The sequence below is a fragment of the Crocuta crocuta genome, unplaced genomic scaffold (assembly GCF_008692635.1).
Source record: "Crocuta crocuta isolate KB4526 unplaced genomic scaffold, BGI_CrCroc_1.0 scaffold165, whole genome shotgun sequence".
Classification (NCBI taxonomy): Eukaryota; Metazoa; Chordata; class Mammalia; order Carnivora; family Hyaenidae; genus Crocuta; species Crocuta crocuta.
In genome coordinates this window covers 3,977,108-4,004,840 of record NW_027530502.1, presented here as the reverse complement: position 1 = coordinate 4,004,840, position 27,733 = coordinate 3,977,108, and the positions used below count along the sequence as shown (strand labels likewise).

General features: G+C 38.4%; 1 protein-coding gene across 1 annotated transcript; it reads right to left on the bottom strand.

Annotated features, from left to right (window-relative positions):
* Positions 1-16,983: 16,983 nt before the first annotated feature.
* Positions 16,984-27,462, bottom strand: STEAP1 (STEAP family member 1). Its single transcript, XM_077766793.1, has 5 exons — positions 27,404-27,462; positions 23,161-23,272; positions 20,421-20,933; positions 19,662-19,826; positions 16,984-17,329 (listed from the first exon to the last, which is right to left on the bottom strand). The coding sequence occupies exons 2-5, from the start codon at positions 23,239-23,241 to the stop codon at positions 17,072-17,074; spliced, it is 1,017 nt and encodes a 338-aa protein (XP_077622919.1). The 5' UTR covers positions 23,242-23,272; positions 27,404-27,462; the 3' UTR covers positions 16,984-17,071.
* Between the last annotated feature and the right edge of the window lie 271 nt (positions 27,463-27,733).

Below are 27,733 nucleotides of genomic sequence, written 5' to 3'. Positions count from 1 at the left end.
ATAGCAGTTTTAAATTTTTTTGAGAGAAGAGAGAGTGCGTGTGGGGCAGAGAGAGGGAGACAAAGAATCTGAAGCAGGCTCCAGGTTCTGAGCTATCAGCACAAAGCCTGACGTGGGGCTCGAATCCAAGAACTGTGAGATCATGACCTCAGCCGAAGTCAGATGCTTAACCAACTAAGCCACCGAGGTGCCCCTGAATAGGAGTTTCAGGAACAATGGCTGGTGTTTAGTAAAACCAGGTAGACGGCCTCACAAAATAGTGAGTTCTCTGTCACTGTTCTATTCCTTATTGTGGATGTTGAAGACTGGGCTTCTTATAATAATACAGCATATAAAATCCCTTGTGAGTAAGTGATTTAATTGCTACTAGTTGTCACACACACACACACACACGCACACACACACAACTAAGTAAATGGAGGCAATAGCCATAATCTCTCCTACCATAGAGCTCTAAGCAGTTTTCTCCTTGTTTCTCACTGTTGCTTCAGGTAAATTATAATCTCTGTTGGAGCACCTATCCAGTTTAGTAGACAGGCTGGAACCAGGATCAGGGGACTCCTGGTCATATACATCTCTTTGCAAACTACTTTAGCTCTATTCTACTTGATTCCATGCTGTATAAAACTGGCCTTCTCACAAAATAATCAGAAAAACAGAGGAAACCAAAAAGTACTCCAGCAAATGGACAAACTGTGTTGCTTATATGTGTCTTTACCACTATGATTTTATGACCTGTAAACGCTTTTCTGATAGTGCCCAATACACTTCAATTCCCTTCTCCTTGAAATTTCTTTTTCCTTAAAAAAAGTTATCCTCCAGTCGTTTTTTTCTAAAAATGTTTCTCTTTTTCTCTAACATGATCCTGAAGCAAACACAATGCATGGCTTGGGGAAAATAAAACAGAAATGTAGAACGAGGAGTTAGACTAGATAATTGCTAATATTCCTCTTAGCTCATAAATTTAAATAGCAAGTCCTAAGGATTTTGTATGTAGCCATCACTGAACTCCTTTAACAATAGTTTAAAACACTTGTAGTGATACAATTATGCAAGCTGTGTTTTTTAATGCTTATTCATCAAATTGTTGTAAAATTCTGTGAACACTTATAAAGCATTTATGGGCTTGAAAGGGCTAACATGGTTCTTTATTAAGTGTCTTATTCATGAGAAGCCAAATCTTGATATTCAATAGTGTTTGTGCAACACAGAAAACAAGGAAGTGCCACAATGCAAAGAAAGCAAGTCCATCAGAGTCTTGCCTCATTCTCTTGTCTCCCTTAATCCATGCCCTGGATTCACTGAGTGCTTTTTTTCTTTCAGTTCTGAGAAATCTCTTCCGCTTGCATGATTTGGTAGACGCCTGCCTTAGAGATTTATTATGTACTTTCCCTGTATTCAGTTGAATATTTTAATGAAAAATAGAGGTTTTCTTTTAAAAAAATTTGGTGAGTGCAAAAGGATTAGCAAAAGCATTGATAATTTTAATGATCTGCTAAAGCCACACAAGAGATTGTTCATCATTGGTGATACACTTAACATTTTAAGGTTTTCTTATTCCATCTAGGAATGTTAAAAAGACCAAGCTGATGCAATATTCACTCACCAATTCTTTAATGAAAGTGGGGAATTTCCTAGTCAGCCATTTTTAACTACACAGTACCTGGCTAACAGGGCTATTTGACTTTTTAAGTCTGTTTGTGTAAATAAAATGCAAATCAAGAGAGTATTGTGACTCAGTTGACTTAATAATTTTCCTTTCCCTCTGTCTCCCTGGCCTCCTTTTTTTGTTGACAGTTTGTTTTCCCATAAGCTATAATAACATAAAGATATTATCTTTCAGGATAAAGGCAGAGTACCAAATTGGGAAGCAGAATTTTGGCAGTGTTCTGGATGTTCTTAAAGATAATGTGCATTCTTCTTTCTTTATCCCCTTAGAGGTGAGAAATAAATCTCACCAGCTTTTGTGGAACAAATATAGCTCAGTCCTCAACGGACAAAATGTTCTTTTGTCTATAGTTACCTCAGGGAGAAGATTCCGGAGCCTTCATTGTATAAGACTGTTTTAGAAATATTTTGCTCTTTCTTTTGGTATGCTTTGTGCAGTATACTTGTGTAATTTAATATAAAATTCCAGTTTTCATGTTGCAAATCTGGTTGCCCTAGTTTAAAATTATATGTTGAATTATGAAAATCAAGCATTTGGTTGCCAGGAAGAAAAGTGATTTCTGTCTTGGAATTGTTTAACTATACAGGCCTGCTGTGTTTCCTACTCATATTTTCCTTCCAGAAAGTTGTCTGGAAAGCCATTCCTCCCCTACTGGTGATATTGCACAAATGCAGTGAAAACTTGAAATAATCTTGGTTTTCACTGACTTCTTATGCATTAGTCACACTTTCTGTCTTAGTCTCTGAAAAGAACAAAATGATAGAAGTTTTTCAAAGGACTATTATGAAGAAGGAAACCTGGTCTGGGGTTGACTAACAGACAGGAAAAGTGGGTAATGTACTGGTCTATATTAAAACAATTGCCCTCAAAGAAAACTCAGAAAAACTAAAGTTGCCTTATTTAGATAAAAACAATATTTCATTTTATAGCCACTGTAAAGTAGATTTAGGAAACTCTAGTAGGTATCAAAAAGTTAGACATTAATAAACTATTTTGTATTTGAATTTCAGGTTTTTAAAGCAATATTTAATAAATTTAACTTTAGACTTGCTTTTTAGAAGATTTTTAAAAACATTTTATTTTTTTATTTATTAAAAAATATTTTTAGTGTTTATTTTTGAGAGAAAGAGAGAGACAGAGCAAGAGTGGGGGAAGGGCAGGCTCCAGGCTCTGAGTTGTCAGCACAGAATGACCTGAACCAAAGCTGGACGCTTAACTGATGGAGCCACCCAGGAGATACCCTCCCTGCCAAAATATTTTTTTAAAAGACATGGTACTTTTTATTTTTTATTACTTTTTTAATTTTTAAATTTTATTTAAATCCAAGTTAGTTAACATATAGTGTAATAATGATTTCAGGAGTAGAATTCAGTGACTCATTACTTATGTATAACACCCAGTGCTCATCCCAACACGTGCCCTCCTCAATGCCCATCACCCATTTAGTCCATCCCTTGACCCAACACCCCTCCCTCCACCAACCTTCAGGTTGTTCTCTGTATTTAAGTCTCTTATGGTTTGCCTCTCTCTCAAGACACGGTGCCTTTTAATTTAAAGGCATACCACTATTTTGATGAGTCCACAGGATTTTACTGATTATTCTAGGGTTGCTTTGAGGAACAATTGCTAGAATTATTGTTTAAATTTTACCTATGAGGACCAGGGATCTGAAAACCAAGATGAGTCAGGAAATCATGGTGGTGATTAATGAGGGTGTTAAACTGTTTCTAGCCTTCTGTCCCAACAGAAGGAAGAATTTTGCCACAAAGTATTTATTAGTAGTCATTGAACAATGCCTGGCCCTGGGTTTTCAGGTGGTTGTATTCCTGGCACTATTATACACCTCACCCATCTGGTAACTTGAAGCAAATTCAGATTTCCTGCCTCTGAGTGGTGAGCTTTGCTGAGGATTTCTGCAAAAGACAGGGAAATGTGCTTGTTTTGAGTGTCAAGACTCTTCACTGACCCTCCCAATGACACAAATGCCCATCCTTTATCACAGAGGAGACCAAACACAAGCATGTAGAAAGATCAGTACTAAGCCCTCAGCATGGCACAGTGGCTACAAAGTCAGGGTCCCTGGGTCTCAGGCCTCGTTCCGACACCTGCAACTGTGTGATTCTGGAAGAGCCTCTTCTCTCTGGTCTCAGTGTCATCTGTAAAATGGGCCTTCCTGGAGGATTTATGATACAAAGTTATGCTACTTATTAGAATTTACAGAAATTATTTTGGGTTATGGATATGTAGATGTTAGGATGTGATCTTATAAACTCTGCTTCTTATGTGAGATGGATGTTAGACTGATTTTATATGAAAAGTTGGGCAACAGTGCATTGATATTTTGGCACCACTTCATTTACTGCAGAGACCAGAATTATGTAGGATTGCCTCATTCCTGTCAGAACATGAGCCTTTATGAGGAAAGCAGTAATTTCAGTATCCTTGGCTCATTATTAATGAGTTATACCATCTACTACCCAGCTTTTTTCTAAAGCCAGATTTTAAGACTGTGCATAACCACCCACTCTCTGTTCAATTGCTTGAACCTTAGATACTTTTTTTCTATAGTAAATAATTTGTTTTCTTCTCTATGGAAGTTTTCCCCCCTTATCCTTGATGGCCTGAGAGGTGGCAGGAGTCCACATCTATAATCTCTACCTCCAGAAAATTTCTTTTATTATTTATTTTCTCTTTTTATTTTTTCCATTCCATCCTTCTAAAGCTTACATGAGAGGTATTTGGAATCACCTAGATGCTTTTCCATGTCTCTTAAATTTTCTTTAACATTTTCCATTTCGTGAATTTTTTCTTTTGCCCTGCATTCTGGAAGAATTATTCAGTTTAGTCTTTTAGTCCTGTGTCTATTCTGGAATTCCATTCTTCCACTAATATTTAATTTTTTTTCCTTTTTGAATCCCAAGTATAAAGAGTTCGCTGAATTATAACACGTTAGTTCATAGCACAATGTTGTCATCATTTGTTCACGTAAGAGTCTTACTTCATTCACTTGTTTTTCAAAACTTCCTCCTTGATTTGCATTCCCATTCTCTCTATCATTGTTTTTATTTAAGATGTTCGATGTATGTTCTTAGGTGTGCATGTAATTCTGCATGCCAAAATATATGGTGTTGTCTTCTCTGCATGTTTTTTTCCTGAACTGACAAATACACAGTATTGTGCTATGCAGCATAGTTTTTAAAACATTTTGCAGTGAAGATCTAATTCCCAAGAACTCCAATTGTTTCTTTTTTCTTTTTCTTTCAGAGAGAGAGAACACAGCGGATGAGTGGGGAAGACAGGGAGAAGGGGAGAGAGAGAGAGAATCTTATGTGGGCTCCACGCTCAGCACAGAGCCTAATGTGAGGCTCGATCTCATGACTGTAGGATCATGACCTGAGCCAAAATCAAAAGTTCGATGCTCAACCAACTGAGCCACCCAGGCACCCAATTGTTTCTGTTTTTTATAGCATTCCTGTTTTTGCTAATGAATGTAGTATCTTCTAAGATCTCTCCAAATAAATTACTTATACTTATTTATAAGTCTTATTCTGTTGCCTCCATTATTTTCTGTAGGTTTTGGTTGTTCTATTATTTAAATCAGGTGATTCTTTCTTTCTTTCTTTTTTTTAATGGTTATTTATTTTTGAAAGAGACAGAAGAGTGCAAGTGGGTGAGGGGCAGAGAGAGAGACACACACAGAATCTGAAGCAGGCTCCAGCCTCTGAGCTGTCAGCACAGAGACTGGCACCGGGCTTAAATTTATGAACTGTGAGGTTATGACCTGAGCCAAAGTCAGCGTTTAAACCAACTGAGCCACCCAGGTGCCCCATAGATTATTTTTTCTAATGGTATTAATGTTCCTCAAATATTTGGTGATGCTTATCTGTTCTTATTATTGATGTGGATCTATTTCCTTGGCTGCATGAGAATCCTTGTTTACTTGTCTATGAAGGCAGGTTCCACTTTTGGCAATAAAGGGGGAACACAGTGGAATATGTGGCCCAGAGGGCTGGTGTATTAGTTTCCTAAGCCTGCTGTAACAAAATACCCCCCATTGCGTGGCTTTTAAAAAAAGTAGAAATTTATTCTCCCATAGCTTTGGAGACTAACCATCCAAAATCAAGGTGTTGGCAAGGCCATACAATCTCCAGAGCTCCTAGGAGAGCATCCTTTTTTACCTCTTCTGTCTTCTGGTAACATCAGGAGTGCTTTCACTTATAGCAGTGTAACCCCAGCCTCCACCTCTGTCTTCATGTGATGGTCTTCCCTCTGTGTCTGTGTCCCTCTTTGTCTTCACATGGCCTTCTCGTTTCTGTGTCTCTCTCCTCTTCTTTAAAGGACACTAATCATACTGGATTAAGGTTCCATTATACTCCAGTATAATTTCATCTTCACTAATTATATCTGTCATGATCTATCTCCAAATAAGGTCACATTCTGAGCTACCAGGGTTTAGGACTTCAACATATCTTTTTGAGGCACACAATTTAACTACAACCTAGTTGTAGTTAAGCTTGTCCACTTAGTAAAAGTGGGTGTCCCATCCTTACCTTGTAACATAGTCCTGCTTCTGCAGTATGAGAAGCCTCTCTGGGAGTCTCTGATTCCGGAACTCAGTTTGGAGACCTGAGCATGTTAGTTTATCATGGTGCAAATGTTCAAGTCAGGATGACCTTCTCTTTCTCTCCTCTGCTGCCATTGTGGAAGTCTTGCTGGACTCTACTTCTCAGGCCCCAGCACTGAAGCCAGGAGCCTTTCCCAAAGTCTTTTAGCTTTGTTTATAAATGAGGTTTATGGCCAGCTGTTCAGATCTTTGAGAGAAAGGTCACTGGCCAGATTCTCTGATTGGTCCTTTAATGACTCATCAAATGATTTCTCCAGGACTGCTTTGGTTTGGTTAGTTTAGAGCATAAAACTCATTCCAGGTTTTCTTAAGAACTTTTGCTTCCTTTTGCAATAGCTTGTAGTTGAATCTTGTGTTACAGCTTCTTCCACTTGTTTGTCTGTTAATCTTATCTCATCTGTTTCCCCTTCACCTTCCCAAAATGTTTTTTTTTTTTTTGTATTGGAAATTCCTTAAGTTTCTGGTCCACTGAGACCACCCTTTCTTGTTTTCTGTTATGGATCCTTCTTTAACCACAGGTGGTCTTTAATTTCAGTGGCATTTGGCAGGGGGAGGATATAGGTGTATGAATTTATGCTACCATCATTATACAGCGTAAGGTGCTGATCTAAACTAGAAGTCATTGAAGGGCCAGATAGTAAATATTATAGGCATTTGGAGCTATGAGGTCTCTGTTGCAACTAGAGACCTCAACACTGCTGTTTTAGTTCAAAAATATGTAGACAAGATGTAAATGTATGAAAATGACTGTTTTTCAATAAAACTTTACTTAGAAAAACAGGCAGTGGGCCAGGTTTGTCCTATCCCTGAAACCAGTAGTTCTCAAACTCATTTTGCAACAGAACCTGTGGAAGGACTTGATAAAACATAGATTGCCTCCTCACCTGAAGTTTCTGACTCAGTGGGTTGGAGGTTAGAGGGGATGATAAGCTCTCAAGTGATGCTGATACTACTGGTCTCTGGACCATGCTTTGAGAATCACTCATCTAAATAATTTTTATTTCCTAAACACCACCATCTCAACCATTTATCAGTAATACAACTGTGTTCCTTATTCATCCATTCATTTGTTGTATTCAAGTATTTATTCACTTATTTCTAAATGTTGGTTTATTTCTGAGAGAGAGAGCAGAAATGGGGGAGGTGCAGAGAGAGAGGGAGCACAGAATCTGAAGCAGGCTCTAGGCTCTGAGCTGTCAGCACAGAGCCCACAGCGGAGCTCTCATGAGATCATGACCTGAGCCAAAGTCGGATGTTTAACTGACTGAGCCACCCAGGCCCTCAACAAGTTTTTACTGAGCTTCTACTATGTGCGAGGCTCTGTTCTAGGTCAGAAGAACATTGTCATGAACTAGGCACAGTGTCTGTTCTCATGAGTGGGGGAACCAGATGACCAGATAAACACAAGTATATCTAAACAAGATACAATTTTGGATAGTAATAAGAACTAAACAAATAAAACCAAGGAAAAGGAGACAGTGGTACAGGAAGAGAACTCTGTTAGACAGGACAGTCAGGGAAGGTGGTTATGAAGAAATGACATCTCAGCATAGATATAATGATGTAAAAGAATTAGTCATGGAAAAGGTAGAGATTTCCAGGAAGAGGAAATAGCAAGTATGACTAAAGTGGCTTGGACCGATACGGTTTTAGTAATAAGACACAGCTGGATACAGATTACATTATGATGGTCCAGCCAGCAAAATTTGCTGATAAATTGGATGTGGAGTGTGAGGGAAGAGCAGTATTAAAGATAACTCCTGATTGTCCATCTTGAATTACTGGGTGGAGATGGGAAAGAGCTTAAGATTTTTAGAATTTTATGCTTGAGATGCATTTTAGACAGTCAGATAAAGTTGTCAAGAAGGTAGTTAGATGTAATACTCTGGAGGTCAGGTGAAAAGTCAAGGCTAGAAATAAAATAGAAATTTGGGACACATCAATATACTTTCAGTTTTTTATATTTAAAGCCACAAGACTATAGGTCACCCACATTGTGGGTGTAGCTAGAGAAGGAGGCCAAAGAGTTAACCTTGCTAACTGAGATGATAGGAGGAAGAAGAGGAGTCAGCAAAAGACACAGAGAAAGCATGTAGGAGAGAGAATATGATTTCTCAGAAGCCAAGTAATGAAAATGTTTCCAGAAAAACAGAGTCTCCAACTTGTCAAATGGTACCGGGGGTGGGGGGGGGACAAATGAGATAAGGGCTGACACTTGATCACTTGGCGATCTCGACAAGAGAATGCAGTGGAACAGTGAGAGATAAAGCTGTTCAGAATAGAAGACAGAAAATGGAAGAAGAGGACAGAAGACAGTAAACAGTCATTTTTCTCTAGTGATTTCTGCTTCTGGTAATGCTTGCCTGAGTTATGTGTACCAATCCTGAGAACCACTAGGGGGGAAAAAAGCCTAATTGTAAAAACCCTTTGCCTGAAGGTATTGGATAGCTAACAAAAGGGTGAAGAATAATCGGTTTTGGAAGAAGAAACCCAGCACCAAAGTCTATTTTTTAATTAGACGAGGTAGCTGAGAGGTTGAGAAACTCAAAAGGATTTTTAACAGCTTCAAGAGACTGCTTGGACAAAATTATGTAGTCCAAATTATGCCAAGGGAGAGAGCTAGGTAGTCACCCTCTACCAGGTCTTGCATTTGAATTCCAAGGAACTAACTCTAGGGAATAAATATGAATCAGAAGTAGTTCAAGTCTGGAAGCGACTGAAGCCCAGCTTCAAATAAACTCAATTCCTAAAATGAAATTAAGGAAATCTTTACATTGTTAGCCCTCTTAACTAACTGCCGGAAGAAAACATAAATTTGTTATGGAGTAAAACAACATTATTCAAAGCCTCAGATTATTTTTATGATGTCTTAATATACAGTGTTTGGTACTCAGTAAGATAACCAGTCATATGAGAAGATAAAAAGACAGCAGTAAAAACCAAGGAGTTGGGGGGGTTGACCCCTAATAATAGAAATAGACTCACAGGAACATCATGAACTTATCTTTAGGATTCTTAATTCACTCAAAGAGATTAAGAACAGATTAGGGAATTTGACAGAAAACTGTAAACCATGAAAACAAACCAAACTGAAATTCTAAAACTGAATTTATGTGGTAACGGAAATTAAAAACTCAGTGGATGAGGGGCACCTGGCTGGCTCAGTCAGAAGAGCATGTGACTCTTGATCTCAGGGTTGTAAGTTTGAGCCCCATACTGGGTGTTGAGATTACTTAAAATAAATAAATAAACCAAAAAAAACCCCTCAATGCATGGATTTAATAACTGATTAGACAGAGTTGAAGAGAGAGCTAGTGAATTATGAGATAGGTAAAAGTGATTGCCAGAATAATATAGAAACAAAAAGGAATGGAAAATACAAAAAGAATGTTATAAAATAGGAGCTATAGTGAGAATACTGGCATGAATTATTAGGGCCCTGGAAGAAGCAGAGGAGAGGGAAAATGAGACATAAGCATTATTTGAAAAGACAATGAGAGATTTCCAAATCTGTTGATGAATATCAAACCACATTTTCAAGAAGCGCTAAAAACTTCAACTAGGATAACTAAAAGGAAAACGACACTTAGCCCAATTATAGCAAAATTACTTAAAACTAAGACAAAAAGAAAAAAAAACATAAAGTAGCCAGAGGAAACTCATGAAGCAACAGAAAGAGAGTTCTCTTCTTTTATGACAACGTGGAACTTTCTACAAAGTTCTAAAAAAATAACTCCCAGCCTAGATTTCTTTTTTTTTAAGTTTATTTATTTACTTATTTTGAGAGAGAGGGAGAGGGAGAGAGAGGGCATCCCAAGCAGGGATTTTGACAGCACAGAGCCCAGTGTGGGGATTGATCTCACCAACCATGAGATCATGACCTGAGCCCAAATCAAGAGTTGGACACTTAACTGAATGGGTCACCCAGGTACCCCTAAATGCTATCATTAAAAGCAAAGATTACCAGGTTGGATAAAAAAATAACAACTATGTGTTGCTCTCAACAGGCACACCTAAAAACATGGGAAAACAGAAAAGTTCCAAGTAATAGGATGAGAAAATATACGCCATGCAAATATTAATCAAAAGAAATGGAATAGATAAATTAATATCAAAGTAGGCAAGTCTCTGGAGGAATTTTAAATTTGTTTTGTCAAGAATTAGAGAGGGATGTTGGTTCAAACTATTTTATTTACTTTGTAATGCTCGCGTAACTGACGGGAAGACTACAGCAGAGGCATGTAGACTGATGACACAGGAAAGAGATGTGTAAGCTATTTGAGTAGAAAAAGGGATGAGATTCAGTGCTGAAACAGAAGAGTTGGCCTTAGGGACAGGGACAATGATTTATCAAGCAGGTACCAGGTACAAGGTGCAGGTACATTGGCAGATAGATCTTTTTAGAAGATGAGACAGTTCTCTTTTGAGGACATCAATTTCCTAAAATAAAAAAAAGTACCAGTTGAGTGTAGGAGGAGAGGCTCTCAGGTTATTATTGTTGGAGCAGAGAGATGGCATGATACAGTTTTAACAAGAGGAAAAACAGACTATGGAAATATACAAAGGTTGTAGGTTGAGGGTTGAGAGTTCATGTATCATTTGTTATCATCAATTTAAAGCAAAGCTCATCAGCGTGGTAGCTATATGTCTTTTCCGGACAAGCCTGTCTTCAGTGAGGATGTAGAGTAGGTGAAAAGTTTTATTTGTGCTCAGGTAAAGTGAGCTAAGATGTCTGCATAGTTTCTTTTTATAAACTTACACCTCCCAGAACAGAGAAGGCCTTCATCCCTCCCTTTGTGCTCTTACAGGTATTAACGGTGAGGGGTTGAAACGTTTTAGTGCTGGTTCTGCTGAAAAGCACCTCTCAGCAAACACCATCTGACCCACAGCTGCTTTTCTCTGAAATTAGACTGAGGACCGCTTAACACTTTTGGTTCTCAGCTGTGGGCCTAGTTGCCAAATTTGAGAGAAAGGGGAAGAACCCACTTTGAACTCCGCATCATCTGTGACATCTGTGTGCAGAGATGGAACAAGCAGATGCACTTAGATCCTGTCTTGTGGATCCAGCTCTAGGGCCTGGAGGTATAAATCATGCCCTTTATCTGTAGGTTTTATCACTGTTCCCCTTTTCATTTATTTTTTTAAAGTTTATTCATTTATCTTGGGGAGCAGACAAGGGCACAGAGAGGGGGAGAGAGCGAGAGTGAGAGAGAGAAGAGAGAATCCCAAGCAGGCTCTGCATTGTCAGTGCGGAGCCCGATGTGGGGCTCAAATTCATGACCCTCAACATCATTATTTGAGCGTAATTCGGAGGCTTAACTGACTGAGCCTCCAGGTGTCCCTGAATGCCCCCTTTATGTTGTCAATATTTCCCTCCTTTTCCTGGGAGACTTTGAGTAGCTTTCTGTGCTTTCCAAATAAGTCGTCTTTGACAAAAAGATTACTTTCCTTTTCTGTATAATGAGGAGTGGTTTTCAAACTGTGCACCATGGAGCCCAAGCGGTCACAGGGGCTGGTGAGCAGGATGGGAGAAGTAAGGCACGGCTTCTGGCCCTACCAACCCTCTTCAACACTGACCCCTATTACATGCTGGCCTTTTGTTAGGTATTTTGCTTAAAAAGATTGTATTAAAAACATGAAAACAGAGCCTACTCTTCCAACTTGTACACTGTATAATTCCACTATGCAAGTCCATTTATATTTATCTTTTGTGGTCATAGCTTCAAGTTACAAGACAGGGAAGGTCTGAAATCATTTCCCAGGTCATGGGCCAAGGCATCAGTAATCCCCGAGCTTAATTTCCTGGTTCTCCGACTCTCAGATCTTGTCCAATCAGCCACTCCCTGATCTGGCAGAGGTGCAGGGGAGTATGGATTCTGGAAGATCAGCAGCTTCCTCGCATTACAATACCGGCACTTGTGTTTTCTTTCCCTTTTTCTCTCTCTTTAGTATTGTCCAGAAATACAAACATTTTGCTGAGGGAGCCTCATTTCACTGGGGTCATGCCTCCGGGCAAGGGATTAGCTGCTCAGGTGATCTCATTGGTCTCTTCCAGGTCAATAATTTTACAGCTGCATGAACTGGCAACTTGTTCTTGGCACAAAGTGGGCATCCATTAATAGTTCTGGGAATGTCACATACTCACTGGCAATAAACGTGAGGACCCCCTGACCAGCTGAAGAAGTAGAATGAGCTGAGAAGGGATGAACTTTAGCCTCAGGTCATGTGTAATGGTCACAAGTCAGTGATTCATTAATTTATTCAAGCATAGGATTATTTTCCACAAATGGATCAGATACTTTATTACCTCTTCAAAGGACATCTTGAAAACACCTGGAAAAATTGGCATGAGCAAAGAGGACTTCTAATTAACCGAGTAAAATTTAACATTGAATCCAAACTGGAAAATTTCTAACACTTGTACTTTGAAGACCAGTTTTAGAAGAAGGGGCTACGACAACTTGTTCATTTTCTTGGAATAAAATTCCAGAGTTAATGTTACCCATGAAAACCACATATTTTTGTTATTAATTTATATGTTTAATTTTACAGTTCCTGTGCTCAATAGGCCATAATTCCTCACAGGCTTCCTCAGACATGTGGTCTATGGTCAGAAAATCAGATCAGAATCATATTGTCTTAAAACAACATTAAATGAATTCATTATTAAAATAATAAAAAGACATCATTTTGACAGTTTTTGTTTTTGTTTTGTTTTGGTTTGTTTTTGGGTTTTTTTTGACAGTTTCTGTTGTTGTTTTTTAAAGGAAAAGCTGTAAGATTCCTAAAGAGCAAATGCTTAAAGAAAATAATCCCAAGGTGGACTTCATTTTAAGTAGAAAGAAGAGCTGTGAGGAAGGAAGACTTTGGGCTCCTGGCCAGCAGCTCTTCTAGGTGCTGTTCTTTGTGCTTCAGTGAGACCCCGTGTGACTATGCTCCACAACCATATTTGTTGTATGAGAAGTTTCAAATAAGAAAATCAGCTGATCAAAGGAATAGGGAAATACCTTTGTTCCCCCTCCCCACCATCGTCCTAAACTATATACCTTTCATAGTTACATGTGTATATGTTGAAACTAAAAAACTACACCACATCCCCTTGGCAATTGAGATGATTGTAAACAGCATACAACATACAGAACACACTCACAGTTTTGGTTTTGGTTTAAAAATCTGCTTCTCTTGTAGAATTCCCCATTCTGTTTCATGGCATCATCCATCTGTCCCTCCGTCCATCCATCCATTCATATTTACTTTAAAAATTCCAGGATAGTTAACATACAATGTTATATTAGCTTCAGGTGTACAATACAGTGATTCAACAATTCTATACATTATGCACTGCTCATCGTGATAAGTGTACACTTAATCCCCTTCACCTATTTCACCTATCCCTCCACCCAACTCCCCTTTGGCAACCAGCAGTTCTCCATATTTAAGAGTCTATTTTTAATGTCTGACTCTTTTTTTCTTTGTTCATTTGTTTTGTTTCTTAATTTCCACATGTGAGTGAAATCATATGGTATTTGGCTGACTGACTTATTTCACTTAGCATTATACCCTCCAGACTGCATCCATTGCAAATTGTTTTAAGTGGCAAGATTTCATTCTTTTTTATGGCTGAATAATATGTCTATATATATATATATATATATATATATATACACCACATCTTTATTTATCATCTGTGGATGGACACTTGGGTTGCTTCTACACCTTGGCTATTGTAAGTAATGCCATGGCATTATTCTATAAGTCATCCAAGCTAACTGAATCCTAGAATTCCCATTCTAAATGCCTTCTTCTCCCTCACTCCTCATATGCTATTGGTCATGAATTCTTGGAAATTCTGTCTTACTATCTTATGTCATTAGCTCTCCTCTTTTATCTATCCTCTCTGTAACAATCTTGGTTTAAAACATTACTTTGTCCTGAGATATTGCAGTTGTTCCCTAAATAGTTATCTGACCTTCCAACTTGCCCTTATCCTTTGGCCCCAGGACCAAATCCACCTACTAGATAGTCTACAGATAAATCTTTTTGAAATGCAAATATAATTATGCTAAACTCCTGTGTAAACTTTTGTCAGTGGCTTCCCCACTCCTTGAAGGGCAAAGTCCAAACTTAGCTTCACGTCATAAAATGACCTTGTTTATTTATCTGGCCTGTGTCCCTACCCTGTCTGGTATTTCCTTCATAGATGCTATTCCAGGACTTTAGTCCTTCCACACATCTTATCCCCTTATTTTACACCTCCATGCTGCTCACTGAGCTACTTATCTTTCCATTCTGTCAGAAGAACTCTTACACTTTATCCCAGATAATTCCTCCTTTGTATTTTTACTTATTTATTTTTAAGTATGCTTCATGCTCAGCATGGGGTTTGAACTTCTGACCCTGAGATCAAGACCTGAGCTGAGATCAAGAGTCAGACACTTAACCGACTGAGCCACCTAAGGGCCCACGTTCTTGTTCTCCTTCTCCTTCTCCTTCTTCTTCTTCTTCTTCTCAATGTCACACCTTTCTTACTTTGCCCTTCTAAAAAGAACTGGTCATTTCCTCCCTAGTGATACCAGTAAACCTAGAATCCATTGCTAATCTCAAATGTCTTCCCTATGAGACTGAGTAGGGACTAGGTCATTCCTATTTTGATGTCTTCTGTCTAGCACTGGACCTGATACAGGGGAGGTGCTTTATAAATGTCCATTAAGTAAAAGGAAATCCAAGCCCATACCAGAATATAACATTGTTTTTTTAAAGACTTTTTAATTTTTAAAAAATGTTTATTTTTGAGGGAGAGAGTGAGAGGGAGGGAGGGAGAGAGACAGCACACGTGGGAGAGAGGTAGAGAGAGATACAGACAACAGAATCTGAAGCAGGCTAGAGGTTCTGAGCTGTCAGCACAGAGCCCAACACAGGGCTGGAACCCATGAACTGTGAGATCATGACCTGAGCTGAAGTTGGATGCTCAACTGACTGAGCCACCTAGGTACCCCTGTTTTCTTCTAATAACATTACTACATTACTACCCAACCATTGTAAAAAAATCAGTAAAGATACAAAGAGTGAATACGCTGTTTTTCAGAAGCCTGAGTACCAATTGAAACTACATGTTTTTTTACTTCTAAGGTCCTTATAGAGCCCTTTTCTTTTATCACTGGGAATTCCCTAAAGGGTATATGCTGTATTTCAGAATAGGCCTATTGTTGTGGATTACCACGGCTAAGAGAGATAGGACTCCAATAACCAAGCTAGAACTCAGCTGTTTTCCCTGACAGCTTCATCAAAATGCTGCTTCAGGTTGTAACCTTGTTCCCAAGCTGTAGCCACCATGATGTCTTTCTTGGTGCCAGAAGGCTGGAACTCAATTTCTCCCTCTCAGTCCTGGAGATGCCGCCACTATGCCATTATGAAATGCAGTTGAGCAGGCAAGCACTCAACTGCTGCATCCCAGGGCTGGTTGGTAAGGGCATGACATGTATCACATGCTTAGTTAAGTGGTGCCGTTGTTATATACCCTTGAAGGATCTGGTTTGTAACTCTAAAGCCCTAGATTCCTTCTTATCTAATGGTGAATTATTTCTCTAACAGAGTTATGTCTGCTGTTTCCAATTGTGCCACTCTGAACTCTTCTTCACTATGTGCAGACATTTCCGTAAGTCTGAGTCTCAATAGTGTATAACTCAAATTTATATTCCAGAAGCCTCCTTAGTTGTAATAATACAGAATAGTCCTTTGTAACACTCAGGGAACGTACTATTTTTCCTAATTTGTATCTTCATTAGCTATATTGTTATTAATCACAAAAAATGGTTTACCTATATAAAAGATATGGTTTGTGGTTAGTTTTGCTAATTATAAAAAACCTGTGAAGTACAGTCAGTTGGGTTACAGAGTCCTGACAGCAGATGTATGTGTTGCTCTTTGAGGAACAGGTTCAAGGTATGTTTTCACCAATGTATTATGTTCAATGAGTTATGTTGTACATAACTCATATAGAGAAGAGTGAATTTACTTTTCCTCCCGGAGAGCCTGAGCTTTACTTTGCCTGGATGTATATCTCATATTATTCTGTTGCTTTGCTTTTATAGACATAATCTGTGTTTTGTGTTCAGTGTTTCATGAATAACACCCAGTTACAGGAAAATGAAACTTCTTTTTTAGAAAATTTTTAATTTATGAGACAGAGAAAGAAGGAGAGAATGAAGAGAGACAGCATGCACATGAGTGGAGTGGGGAGGGGCAGAGAGAGAGAGAATCTCAAGCAGGTTCCACATTTAGTGTGGAACCCCACATGGGACTCAATCCCATGACCCTGGGATCATGACTTGAGCCACATTCAAGAGTCAGATGCTTATCTGATGAGCAACCCAGGCACAAAGGAAAAGGAAACTTCTTTAACAACAATTATAAATACTGGATATACTTGCATGGTAGATTCAGATGATACATTTTTTAATGGCTCATGATATCTTTTAATGAGTAGTAAGGACTGGTACTTCATGACCTTTTATTATTTATAGTGCTATACAGTCTGACAAATCAGATGTGATTGCTTTGTTATGATTAGTTCTACTGAACACAGAGAATGTGCTAAAATTATTTTATTTATTGCTTTGAATCAAACTACAAAGAACTACAAATATTCAAATTCACGACTTATAACCAAAAAGATACATAAAGACTCTCAAGTGATCATTTTATTAAACAAATACAAATTTAAAATGTTTATGGTAAAATATATCAGTATTGAACAAAAATGTGTGTAAACAGTAGTTCTACAACTGGGTAGACATCTTGGTTTTATTAATTTTGGTGATGTCTTCCCAACCACGTCTAATCTTCAGTATCTTCTTCCTCAAGCATGGCAGGAATAGTATGGCTTTACATACCAGGACAACAGTTGGAAGGATAATGGCGATCATAAAAGATGGAGGTGTATACCATACAAATTGTTTTATATCCACCCATTTATTCCAGGCGAAAATCAATGCATGTATTGTGCCCAGCAGAAGGCAAACAATTCCTAGCTTGCTCTGCAAAAGAAAAAAAAATTATCTTGGTGAGATTGGTTCAAGAAGAGTTTATTTTGTCTGACCTCTTCTGGATCCATTTTGTTGCTTGGAAATTCTTTCATTCATCTGTGTTTATTTTCCTATCATATTTCTCAACAATGTTCACTCACATCTTTCCATTCTTTTCACATATCCCCACCTTACTACTTTGGGTAGTGTCTTTGTTATATAAGAAAATCCACAATCAATCTCTTCTCGGTCTCAGCCAATCAATAACACTGACTTCCTTTTCTCCACACTTTGTTCATCTGTCTTATGACATTTATTTGATCCACTTTGTCTCTGTAGCATTTGCCTTCATTCTGCCTATCAAGAGACTTCTAAAATCAGGGACTCTTACTCATCACAGCCTCCCTGCAGAACCAACACAATGATTTGTGCATTTTAGGTGCTCAGTAAATATTAATAGGTTGACTGAAGATTAGTGCAAAAATCAATTTGGTATTAGTGATCTTTATCAATTATGAAAGCAACTAAAGTCAGTGACTCTGATTTTGGTACATGGATACTAATTGGCCCATGTTAAAAATGAAAGATCCTGATAAAGTGGAAAAACACCAACAATTATTTCCACTGTTTGAACAACGCATAAAGATGAAGATGTGAAGAAAAATTTCAACTTGCATTGGGATACTTGGCACTATCCAGAAAAAGTTGCTTTAAAACAGTTGTTCATGTATGTAATTTTATGGCATTCTGACAAGAGCTTTTCTAGATAAGTTTTGACTTCTATTCATTTTACTGGAAATGGTCATTAGCCTGCCAGAATGAATCCAACTCACAATTATTCAGCAGTAAGCACTCTTAAGCCCCCAACAAATACAATCAAATAGCTAAGTTTATCTTTTCAAATATGTATCTCTGAGGTAAATCAGAGAGTAACTAGTTCTTGCATTGTAAATGGAAAGTTTCTAGGTTATTAATTGAAAAATACATGTGACCGGTTGAAGGTTAAGTTAACCAAGTATGTATTGTATACTTATTATGGGCTACGTATTATGTGCATAGCGGAATGGGACGGGATGTTGAGATGCAGTGCGTGAATTCTTAATTAAATCTGAGAAGTAATGTCAGCATATGTGTGATAGAGCAAATGTAGTAAGAAAGTTATTTAATGAGGAGGGGCACCTGGGTGGCTAGTTGGTTAGACGTCCGACTTTGGCTCAGGTCATGATCTCACGGTTTGTGGGCTCGAGCCCCGTGTTAGGCTCTGTGCTGACAGCTAGCTCAGAGCCTGGAGCCTACTTCAGGTTCTGTATCTCCCTCTCTCTCTGACCCTCCCCTGCTCATGCTGTCTCTCTCTCTCTCTCAGAAATAAATAAAACATTTAAAAAATTAAAAAAGAAAGTTATTTAATGAGGAACAGAGAACTCTACTGCCTACCAAGCTGAACCTATGAAATCAGTAAATACTGTACTTGGAAAATGTGGCATCATTTCTAAGCTCCACTGGAATAATTCAGATGGAGACACATTTTCCAGCCTCATCAGGTGTCCTAAGTATCTGTAGGAGTAGATGTATAGACCAGTAGAAGCGATAGTGGGGAATGTCTGACTTTGTGGGCATTTCCAAAAATGTCCACCCTAAAAGCTAAAGCAATATACTTTTTAAAATCTTGGCAGTGCCTGTGACTAAACTGTAGTCCTTTGACTCTGGTCGGACATGGATTCCCCTGTGACTTCTGGCTCATAACTCTTTTTAGGGTGTAATCTACCACTAGCAGATTAACCTCAGTAAATCTGAGACAATTTTGAATTCCAAGAATACAGAGCAACTTCAAGTGAGTGAGCTACATAAAATGGAGGTTGGAAAAAGCGGCTTTTAAAATTAGATATTAGAATACTTTCAGTAGATAAAACTCCGTATTTCAAGGAGAGATGCTTTTTTATAGATAGTACCAAGCTATGTAACTTAAAAGTCATAAATAAAATCAGGGGACAGGAGGTAGAATATTTTCATTTTGGGGGAACTAACAAACTATGGATATTAAATTCCTAAAATATCACCTTTGTAGTTAGTGGGTGGATAGAAAATTATCTAGCAAGTTTCAAATGTTAGAAATATTTTTCTTTGAGTAATGCCTTTTATTTATGTCTAGAAAACACTTCTACTTAGAAGCAATAGGGAAAAATGATTGGAGAGCACATTATTGATTGGAACAAGTGTGGGATTTTTGCTATTGGAAAACCATTTGTTATTTTTTTATGGGGTAAAGTCAATATACTTGATGATATTATAAGCACAAAAAGATGTGCCTCTCTGAGGGGCCAGAGTTCTTTTATATATAATTTACCTGGATATAGTGAAATTCTCTCCACGTCAGAGAGTCGCTCACAGATGGAATAGATGTCACAGCTAACAGAGCCAGTATTGCGAGTGCCACAATTCCCACAGACACATAAATTTCCATTCTCCACACATCATCTGCAATCCAGGCATCTTCTTTATTTTGTTGGACCTACCAGACAGGAAAAGAGGAAAGAAAGAATGCAAACAACATTGGTTTCCGGCAGATGAGCCTCCTCCTTTCTACATTCCCTCTGTCTATGACGGAGGGCCTGCTAACTTGGAGCCTCCACAAATTTATGACTTTGTTTTTGCATTCCTCTAGAAGAAGTGACATAGGAGCTATCAGTCTCTTTCCTTGAATGCAACATTTACATACTCTGTTTTATTAATTTATGTAATAGTTACTTGATGCTTACGATTGTAATGTGCACACTTGTGTGGTAAAGAACAATTAGCATTACAAAGTAATCTCATGAGGGTGGCAGAAGGTTGCTATGTGGCCCTGTCCATGAACAAAACTCGTTGTTTCTGTTGTTCAAGTTGGAGTTTACTATTTTCAACTGAAAAACAATTCCTCAGTATAAAACTATTTACAACTAAGCCCCAATGAAGAGTTACAAGAAAACATTTAGAAATGCAGATTACATTCCCAACACAGCATTTCAAGAGAGGTTTGGGGTACTGAGATTAAAATAAGATAGAGTTAATTTGTTAGATGACTTAGACTTTTTAGTGTAGTGACACTGTTAATGTTGTCACCTACCTGTTGATATGCCAGGTTTAGCATCATGTATCTGTAGGATCGCCTCATTGGATAGGATAAACTATAGATTGTATGCAGTACAGCAAAAAAGAAACTCAGAAGCCCAAATTGTTTTCTTGTTAACATCCATCTATCCAACCAATGTGGAAATTTCTTATATTTGGTTCCATTATGAAGCTGTACAATTGCTGCTATCACACCTGGCATATAAACCAGTGCCAAGAGGGTGATGGAAACCATTGGCAAGACTTTGTTGATAACCAGGATTGGAATTTTATAAAAATACATTTTATGGGAAGTTACAAAAGGGTGAATTATTTCCCTCAGAAGAGTGTAAAGAAAAGTCAGAGATGATACGATAGCAGCAACTTTAACTGGCAAGCGCCACTCTGGTAAGAGTTCCTGTTTGTTCTGAAGTTCCGCGGGGCAATCAAATTCATCAAAATGGGTTGTTTGGTGCGTGTGCAAAGGCACAGGTCTTTTCAGCATGTTGATCTTCCCTGAGTCCTTATTCTACAATGGAAAGAAAATAAACATTTTAAAATTAAACAAAACGATGAGATTTTTCCTAAACTCATTACTTATTTTGCTCATTGTGCTTATTAGTAAAAAAAGACATTCAGAACCTTGCTTTTGGATATTGGTTAGCTGAAGATGTCATAGTCCTATGTAGCACTGATCAATGGTGGACTTGGCTATGTTAGGATTCTCCATTATAAATTTTAAAACATTTTTTACTTATGTAGTTTTTGAAAGAGAGAGAGAGAGAGAGAGAGAGAGAGAGAACGCACAAGTGTGGAGGGGCAGAGAGATGGAGAGAGAATCCCAAACAGGCTCTGCACTGCCAGCACAGAGCCCAATGTGGGGCTCAATCTCGCAAACTGTGAGATCATGACCCGAGCTGAAACCAAGAATTGTACTGAGCACCCACGTGCCTCTAGGATTCTCCATCAATTTCTATTAGTCATTTTTCTGTAAGACAGACAATATCTCTATGAAAGCTGACACCATTGTATTTTTATCTCGAAGGCACCAAAGAATAGAATAATGTAAGTGGGAAACTAAAATTGAAAAACTTAAAAAAATATCCAGGAAAGGTTGGTTAAAAAAAAAAAAAAATCCAGGAATCGGTAAAAATAATAGCACGTGTAGATTGTACAGATAGTTGTATTTGTTTTATAATATTTTTATTGGTTACTTGGCAACTCTCCACAAAGAATGAAAGAGTGAATTCTTCATTCAGTCAAGTACAAAGGATTAAGAATAATATAGTCATTACAGTTATAAAAATATATAACTTCCATCATGATGTACTTTGGTTTTATATTTCTAAAATATCTCATTTGTGTAAGTAATGATTGACAACTGCTCTATCAGAAGGTACAAAGGTTATATAAGTAGTTAAATCCCATAGGGATGATCTATTTCCTAAGAAAGTTATACTTCTTTATCCAGTTGCATTTCTAAGCCGTCAACAACTCAAAAGTAGAGTGCTTTGAATATTTTGTCATTTCTCCAACTGACTGATACACTAGCAAGGTAAAAAAATAAAGAAAGAAAACAAAAACAAAAAAAAATACTTCTAAGTAAGAACTTAGAATAGTTCATATCATGTTGGTTTAATGAATAAATTTACTTTCTCACCCAATTTATTCTTCATTTCTTAGAGCTCTGTATGTAGAACCATAACATTTTTATTCTCAAAATATTATTGACAATCTTGTTCATTTCCTCATTTTATGCAGAATAACTTTAATTCACATAGTCCTCTATCATTTTTAGTGTTTAAAGTAGTCTCTTGCTATTTGACTTTTACTTTCAGTGATAAATCAGTTACATCCAATGCTTCTTCTAGGTGCTCTATTTAGAAAGGAGTTGAGCATGATACAGCTTCTGTCATCTCTGCATGTTAAAACAATCTAAGTACAGTCGACTGAGATCAATCTTCTGGTTAACAATGAAGAATTATAGACAGCAGGTAAGATGGTTAACTTGAAAAGTGAAGATGATTTTATTTTATCCACATTTATTTTATAGAACATGTGCTAGTAATATCTTATTATCCCCATTAAAATAATTAACAAAAATAATATAAATAAGTAACATATATAATTTATATACTATTTTTCCTATTAAAATAATTAAGATAAAATAATTTCTGTAAAAATTGCAGAAAATACTACTTAGAAAGGTAAAAAGAGTTTGGAACAAAAAGTTTCCACCACTTTTCAGTTGAATCATATAGAAAGGTGGCACAAAAATGGGACAAATGATTCTTATTCCAAAATTGAATTTATTTGTTTAAATGGTAAATCATCAATTAACTTGATGATTTCTTGGTAAGCAGCCATAATATCTATGGAATAAAAAACGCATACTCACAAAATTACTGTTATATAGGCACTGATGGCTCTTTTTACAACCTTAGACCCACAGTATGTTGGAAGGAATTGGAACGGCCTTGGAGATGAACTAGTCCAACTCTCTCATTTTATAGAAAAACCAAGACCCAGAGTTTTCAGTGACTTATTTGAAGTTATTCAATGAAGTCCATGACAAGTCAATCAAGGTAGAATTTCTTATACCACACTGAACCTTCAGCCATCACAGTATCAGTGATAGGAATCAGAGTGAAGATATCAGGCAGCTACAGTGAAAATCACTTTTACAACCCTAGGAGAGAGAGGACAGCATTAAAATCATGTTTCTAGATTTTAATTAATTATTATTATTATATTACCAAATAATCATCATCTTCTAGATTTTTCCTAGGCTTCATTGTCCAAGGTTGTTGGCTCATAATGTCTTGTCTGCTCTCCATTAATTCTTTAAAATAGAATTGTTTCAGCCACCTATGAAAACATAATTATCTTCTTTGAGTCTAATGTTGGATACGGCAATATGAAAAATTTACTCACATAAGGACGAGAGTGACCTAGAAAGTGCAATTAAAATACAGATAGTGACTGATTTACTATTAAACCTCACATAATCTGTCAGAATCTCAAACCAGTGCCCTTGTGTCAATGGTAACTGCTTTGCTTTGTCGACTATTCATACAATGAGTGACAAACATGTCTATATGGAATTCAAAGGGTCAGATATTGCCTTTTATTTTAGGGGAAGTTAATTCCTGGTGCTCATTTAGAGGAAAACCAGCTCTGCTCAAAGGTAAATAGAATTAGGAATGAATTTTTTTTTTTTTTGAGCTACAATGCTATCAGTAGAGGTTAGAATTGGCTGAAGATTATACTGTAGGAAGTTGTGTTGAATTTGGGGTTGATACTGGAATATGAAATAATAATTAAATGACTTTATGGGGGAAACATTCTGAGGTTCCAACAGTAAACAGAATAGACACTCTTGGAAAGGTGGACCTGGATAGTGGCATAAAGGACCAAAAGCTGTATGTTCAGAGTGCCATCTTCTCATCGGAGTAACAGGCTGGTTTTTGTAGATAAGACATGAACTGTTAGTATATTTCCAAAGGAGTTGTTGAATCAAATTGTGTTCAATCATTGACCTGCCAATTCTCCAAACTTCCTACCTGACAAAAGAATCTCTTCCTTAACACCCTTCGTTGTTCCTCCTCAGGCTTGGGTGTGGCCTTTTTTTTTTTTTTTAAGGAAGGGAAACATATGATATCACAATATTATTCACTGTTTTGATTAGTTCTAAATTTATTTCCCGAGGGCTACTTCGCCAATTTGCACTTCATGAAATTCAATGAGAAAAACAGACTAGATATACAACAACTTGACTGACAGAAACATTCCAAGTGTTCCTGAATTTTAGACCACCTGTAATACTTTATTAAGTAAGTGAAAAGTTGTTTCCAGGAATAGCCTAAAATAATTCAAACAATCTCCGACTTATAAAGGTTGGATTTTCTCAAAAAATAAAGAGGAGCCTTCTTTACATAATGCCAACATTTGCCTTTGTTGAAGTGCTATGAGAACATTTTCCACAGATTATTTTGAAAATTTGCAGCATTCATGCTTAGGATACTTGTTTTGCTCTCTGCCCACATTTTCCCCCTTCTTTTTAATGTTCTAAAACTTTTTCCAGGCGCCTGGGTGGCTCAGTCCGTTAAGTGTCCGACTTCTGCTCAGGTCATGATCTTGCGGTTTGTGGGTTCAAGCCCCACGATGGTCTCTGTTCTGACAGCTAGCTCAGAGCCTGGGCCTGCTTCAGATTCTGTGTCTCCCTCTCTCTGTGACTCTCCCTTGCTCATGCTGTGTGTGTCTCTCTCAGAAATAAATAAAAACATTAAAAAAAATTTTCTTTTAAACCATATTCTCCATTTGGAGAATGTCCCTCCTTTGGCATATGACTCATTCATGGCTAATCACAGTTCTCTGTTTCCTTGATGGCACTGATTGGCTTAGGGATGGCATACAACCCTAGTTAAATTATTAGAGTCCTGGGGCGCCTGGGTGGCTTAGTCGGTTAAGCGTCCGACTTTCGCTCAGGTCATGATCTCACGGTTCGTGGGTTCGAGCCCCGCGTCGGGCTCTGTGCTGACTGCCAGCTCGGAGCCTGGAGCCTGTTTCAGTCTGAGACTCCCTCTCTCTCTGACCCTCCCCTGCTCACGCTGTCTCTCTCTCTCTCTCCTAGAAATAAATAAAAATAAAAAAAAAATTATTAGAGTCTCCCTCTCTGATATTTATATATGGAAGTGGAAGATAAAGAGATGTCCTTAACATTTTTTAAGTTGGGAAGAAGCCAGCACACCAAAGTACAAGCAAGAAATGGGGAAAGACACAGAAGAGTCCTGGTGATATATTTTAAGTATTTAGAATTCCTAAGATCAGATAATGAATTTTTCAGTCACACAAGCCAATATATTCCCTTTTTTGCTTTAGTTTGAATTGAGTATCGCTGGCATTTGAGACTCCTGAGTAAGGCATATGCGAATCATCAGGTATTTATAGAATTCAACTTTATAACAGACACTGAGGAGGAAAAAGAAATGAGACTATGTTCTGGGGGAGCTTACAGTCTATTTCCTTAATAAATATCATTCCAAATCACAGTGATTTAACCAACATTATAGACTAATCTGGGAGGTGGCTATGTGTCCGAGAATAGGAATAGAAGTTTTATCTACTGTAATCGAACAAAATATAATTCACTGTTTAGATATTTTAACTCTGAGTTGTAGGATGGGAAAGATGTTAACATACAAATCTACACTTATTCAATATTAACTCATTAACTATATTGTGAACAATAATACTGGGCAGTGGAAATACAAAGTTAAATGAGACGGAGCCTGCGCTCTCAAAAAACTCAGTCTAGAGGAGAGCGCAGAAATTTCAACAACTAACCGCATGGTAGTACAATGAATCCTAAAGGAAGGCAGTTTTATAGACAGATCATGGCACTGAAAGGGCGGGAGCTCTCTTGTAGACCTGGTCCTGGGGCGGCAAGCAAGTAGGCAGCATTTCCCTTTTTTTTAAAAAATTTTTTAATGTTTTATTTATTTTTGAGAGAGAGAGATAGAGACAGCATGAGCAGGGGAGGGTCAGAGACAGAGGGAGACACAGAATCCGAAGCAGGCTCCAGGCTCTGAACTAGCTGTCAGCACAGAGCCCGACACGGGGCTGAAACCCTCGAGTCTTGAGATCATGACCTGAATGGAAGTTGGTTGCTTAACTGACTGAGCCACCCAGGCACTCCCACAGCAGCATTTCCTGACTGAGGGCCACTTCATACAGAATCTGGGTGAAAAGGCAAAGGGGCCTTGGAGAAGTATCCATCCATTCATCTGCATGGTAGGGAGACTATACTAAAGAGCAAGGCCAAGGAAAAGTCCAGGGCAGTGAGGGAGCCTGTTGGCTCTGTGGTCCACAGTTAGACTTGTGCCAGAAGCCAAGAAAATAAAATACCAGTCAAATAAAATATGTTGGTTTCCATCAGACATTAACCAAATGTATAATTTAAATTCTACAGTAAAATCTTTTCATGAAAAAAAAAAAAACACCCAGGAAACTACAGTGTTCAGATGTTTGGAACTCCAGATTTGACCCAAAGTTCTCTAACTTTCATCCCACTTAAAAATCAAAACATATTTTTGATGCGAGTGTTCTGTTTTGCCGTACCAGGATGGCTGCTGACCTGATGTTCCTGCTAAATATTGACACAGCCCAACTGACTCATGTTTTTGTCAAAGAGTTTAGAATATGAAGAAACGCAATGACTAGAATACAATATGGATTGCTTTGCGTTTCCAAATCTTCTATGCTTTCAAGCGTATACTAGTTTCACTACATTTAACTATGTAAAGAAAGGCAAGATGTTTTTCTTCACTGGGCTGTTTTTTTAAAAGCATTGCTTAATATCTGTGTTAAATAAATCTTAGTCAATGTCAGGATGTTGTGGGTTTTTTTTTTTTTACAGCGAAAGAAATTCAGAAGTGTTTTAAGTTTTTTATGTCTATAAACCCCTTCTGGTAGACCTGACCCGTGACATACAGGAAGCCTTGATCTACTATTTGGAGAGAACCTGAATCCCAAACTAGATCCTGAAAGAGTAGGACTAATGTTCCCAGATCTTAAAATGAAAACTTCCTGTTACTAGGAAACCTGAAGGCAAGTCACACGATTTTAAGTACTGTGTACCATTCATCAATGCTATGCAAACCCGCCGCGATTTTGCCACGCTGGAAAACTTGCCATCAGAACCCAACGGAAGAACAAACTGAATAACCCATCATATTCCCTGAGCCCCCAGCGAAATGACTTCCTTGTGAGTCCTTGGCTCCCAGTCCCTGGACCGGCCACAACGGAGCACTGTGCTCCGGGGAGAGCCGCGCATAAGGGGCGAATTGAGCTGCCCTCGCCCCGGAGCGCCTCCGCTCCAGGGCTGGGAGGCTTGCAACCGGCTAAACCCTTCCCGAGGCTGGGAGCCCGCGCCCGCCCTCGCAGGGCCACCTGGAGACGGGGAGCAAGTGGCGAGCTGGGACGATTCTAGGGACTCACCCGCTTCTCGGCGCGACGGGACCGTAAGTTGCGGCTCAGCTGCTGCGGAGAAGTGCCAGCTCCACGCGGCGTCAGAGCCTTAGGAGTCCGAAGCCTGCTCTAAAGCTGCAGACCCCGCCTCCGTGTCAATGGCCCGTCCAGCGCCACCTGCAGGTGCCTGGCGTCCGCGCGCCTCCAGGGAGTGACATTCCTCGGAGGTCGCACAGACCCAAGAGTTTCCCCACATTGCAACGTGGCTCCTAGTTTTCTTTCAAACGGCCCTGTCTCCCGCCTCAGGTCTGCTCCTCGGCCTCCCACTTTCGTTAATCTCCTCAGTAATGAACACTCGTG

What these genes read in the sequence shown, in the direction of transcription:
- STEAP1 (XM_077766793.1), bottom strand. Translation starts at nt 23,241, where the DNA reads ATGGAGAGCAGACAAGACATTATGAGCCAACAACCTTGGACAATGAAG. An exon ending in TAGAAGATGATGATTATTTG is followed by an intron (nt 20,934 to 23,160) that starts GTAATATAATAA and finishes TTTCCATTGTAG; the next exon opens with AATAAGGACTCAGGGAAGAT. An exon ending in TAAACCTGGCATATCAACAG is followed by an intron (nt 19,827 to 20,420) that starts GTAGGTGACAAC and finishes CCTGTCTGGTAG; the next exon opens with GTCCAACAAAATAAAGAAGA.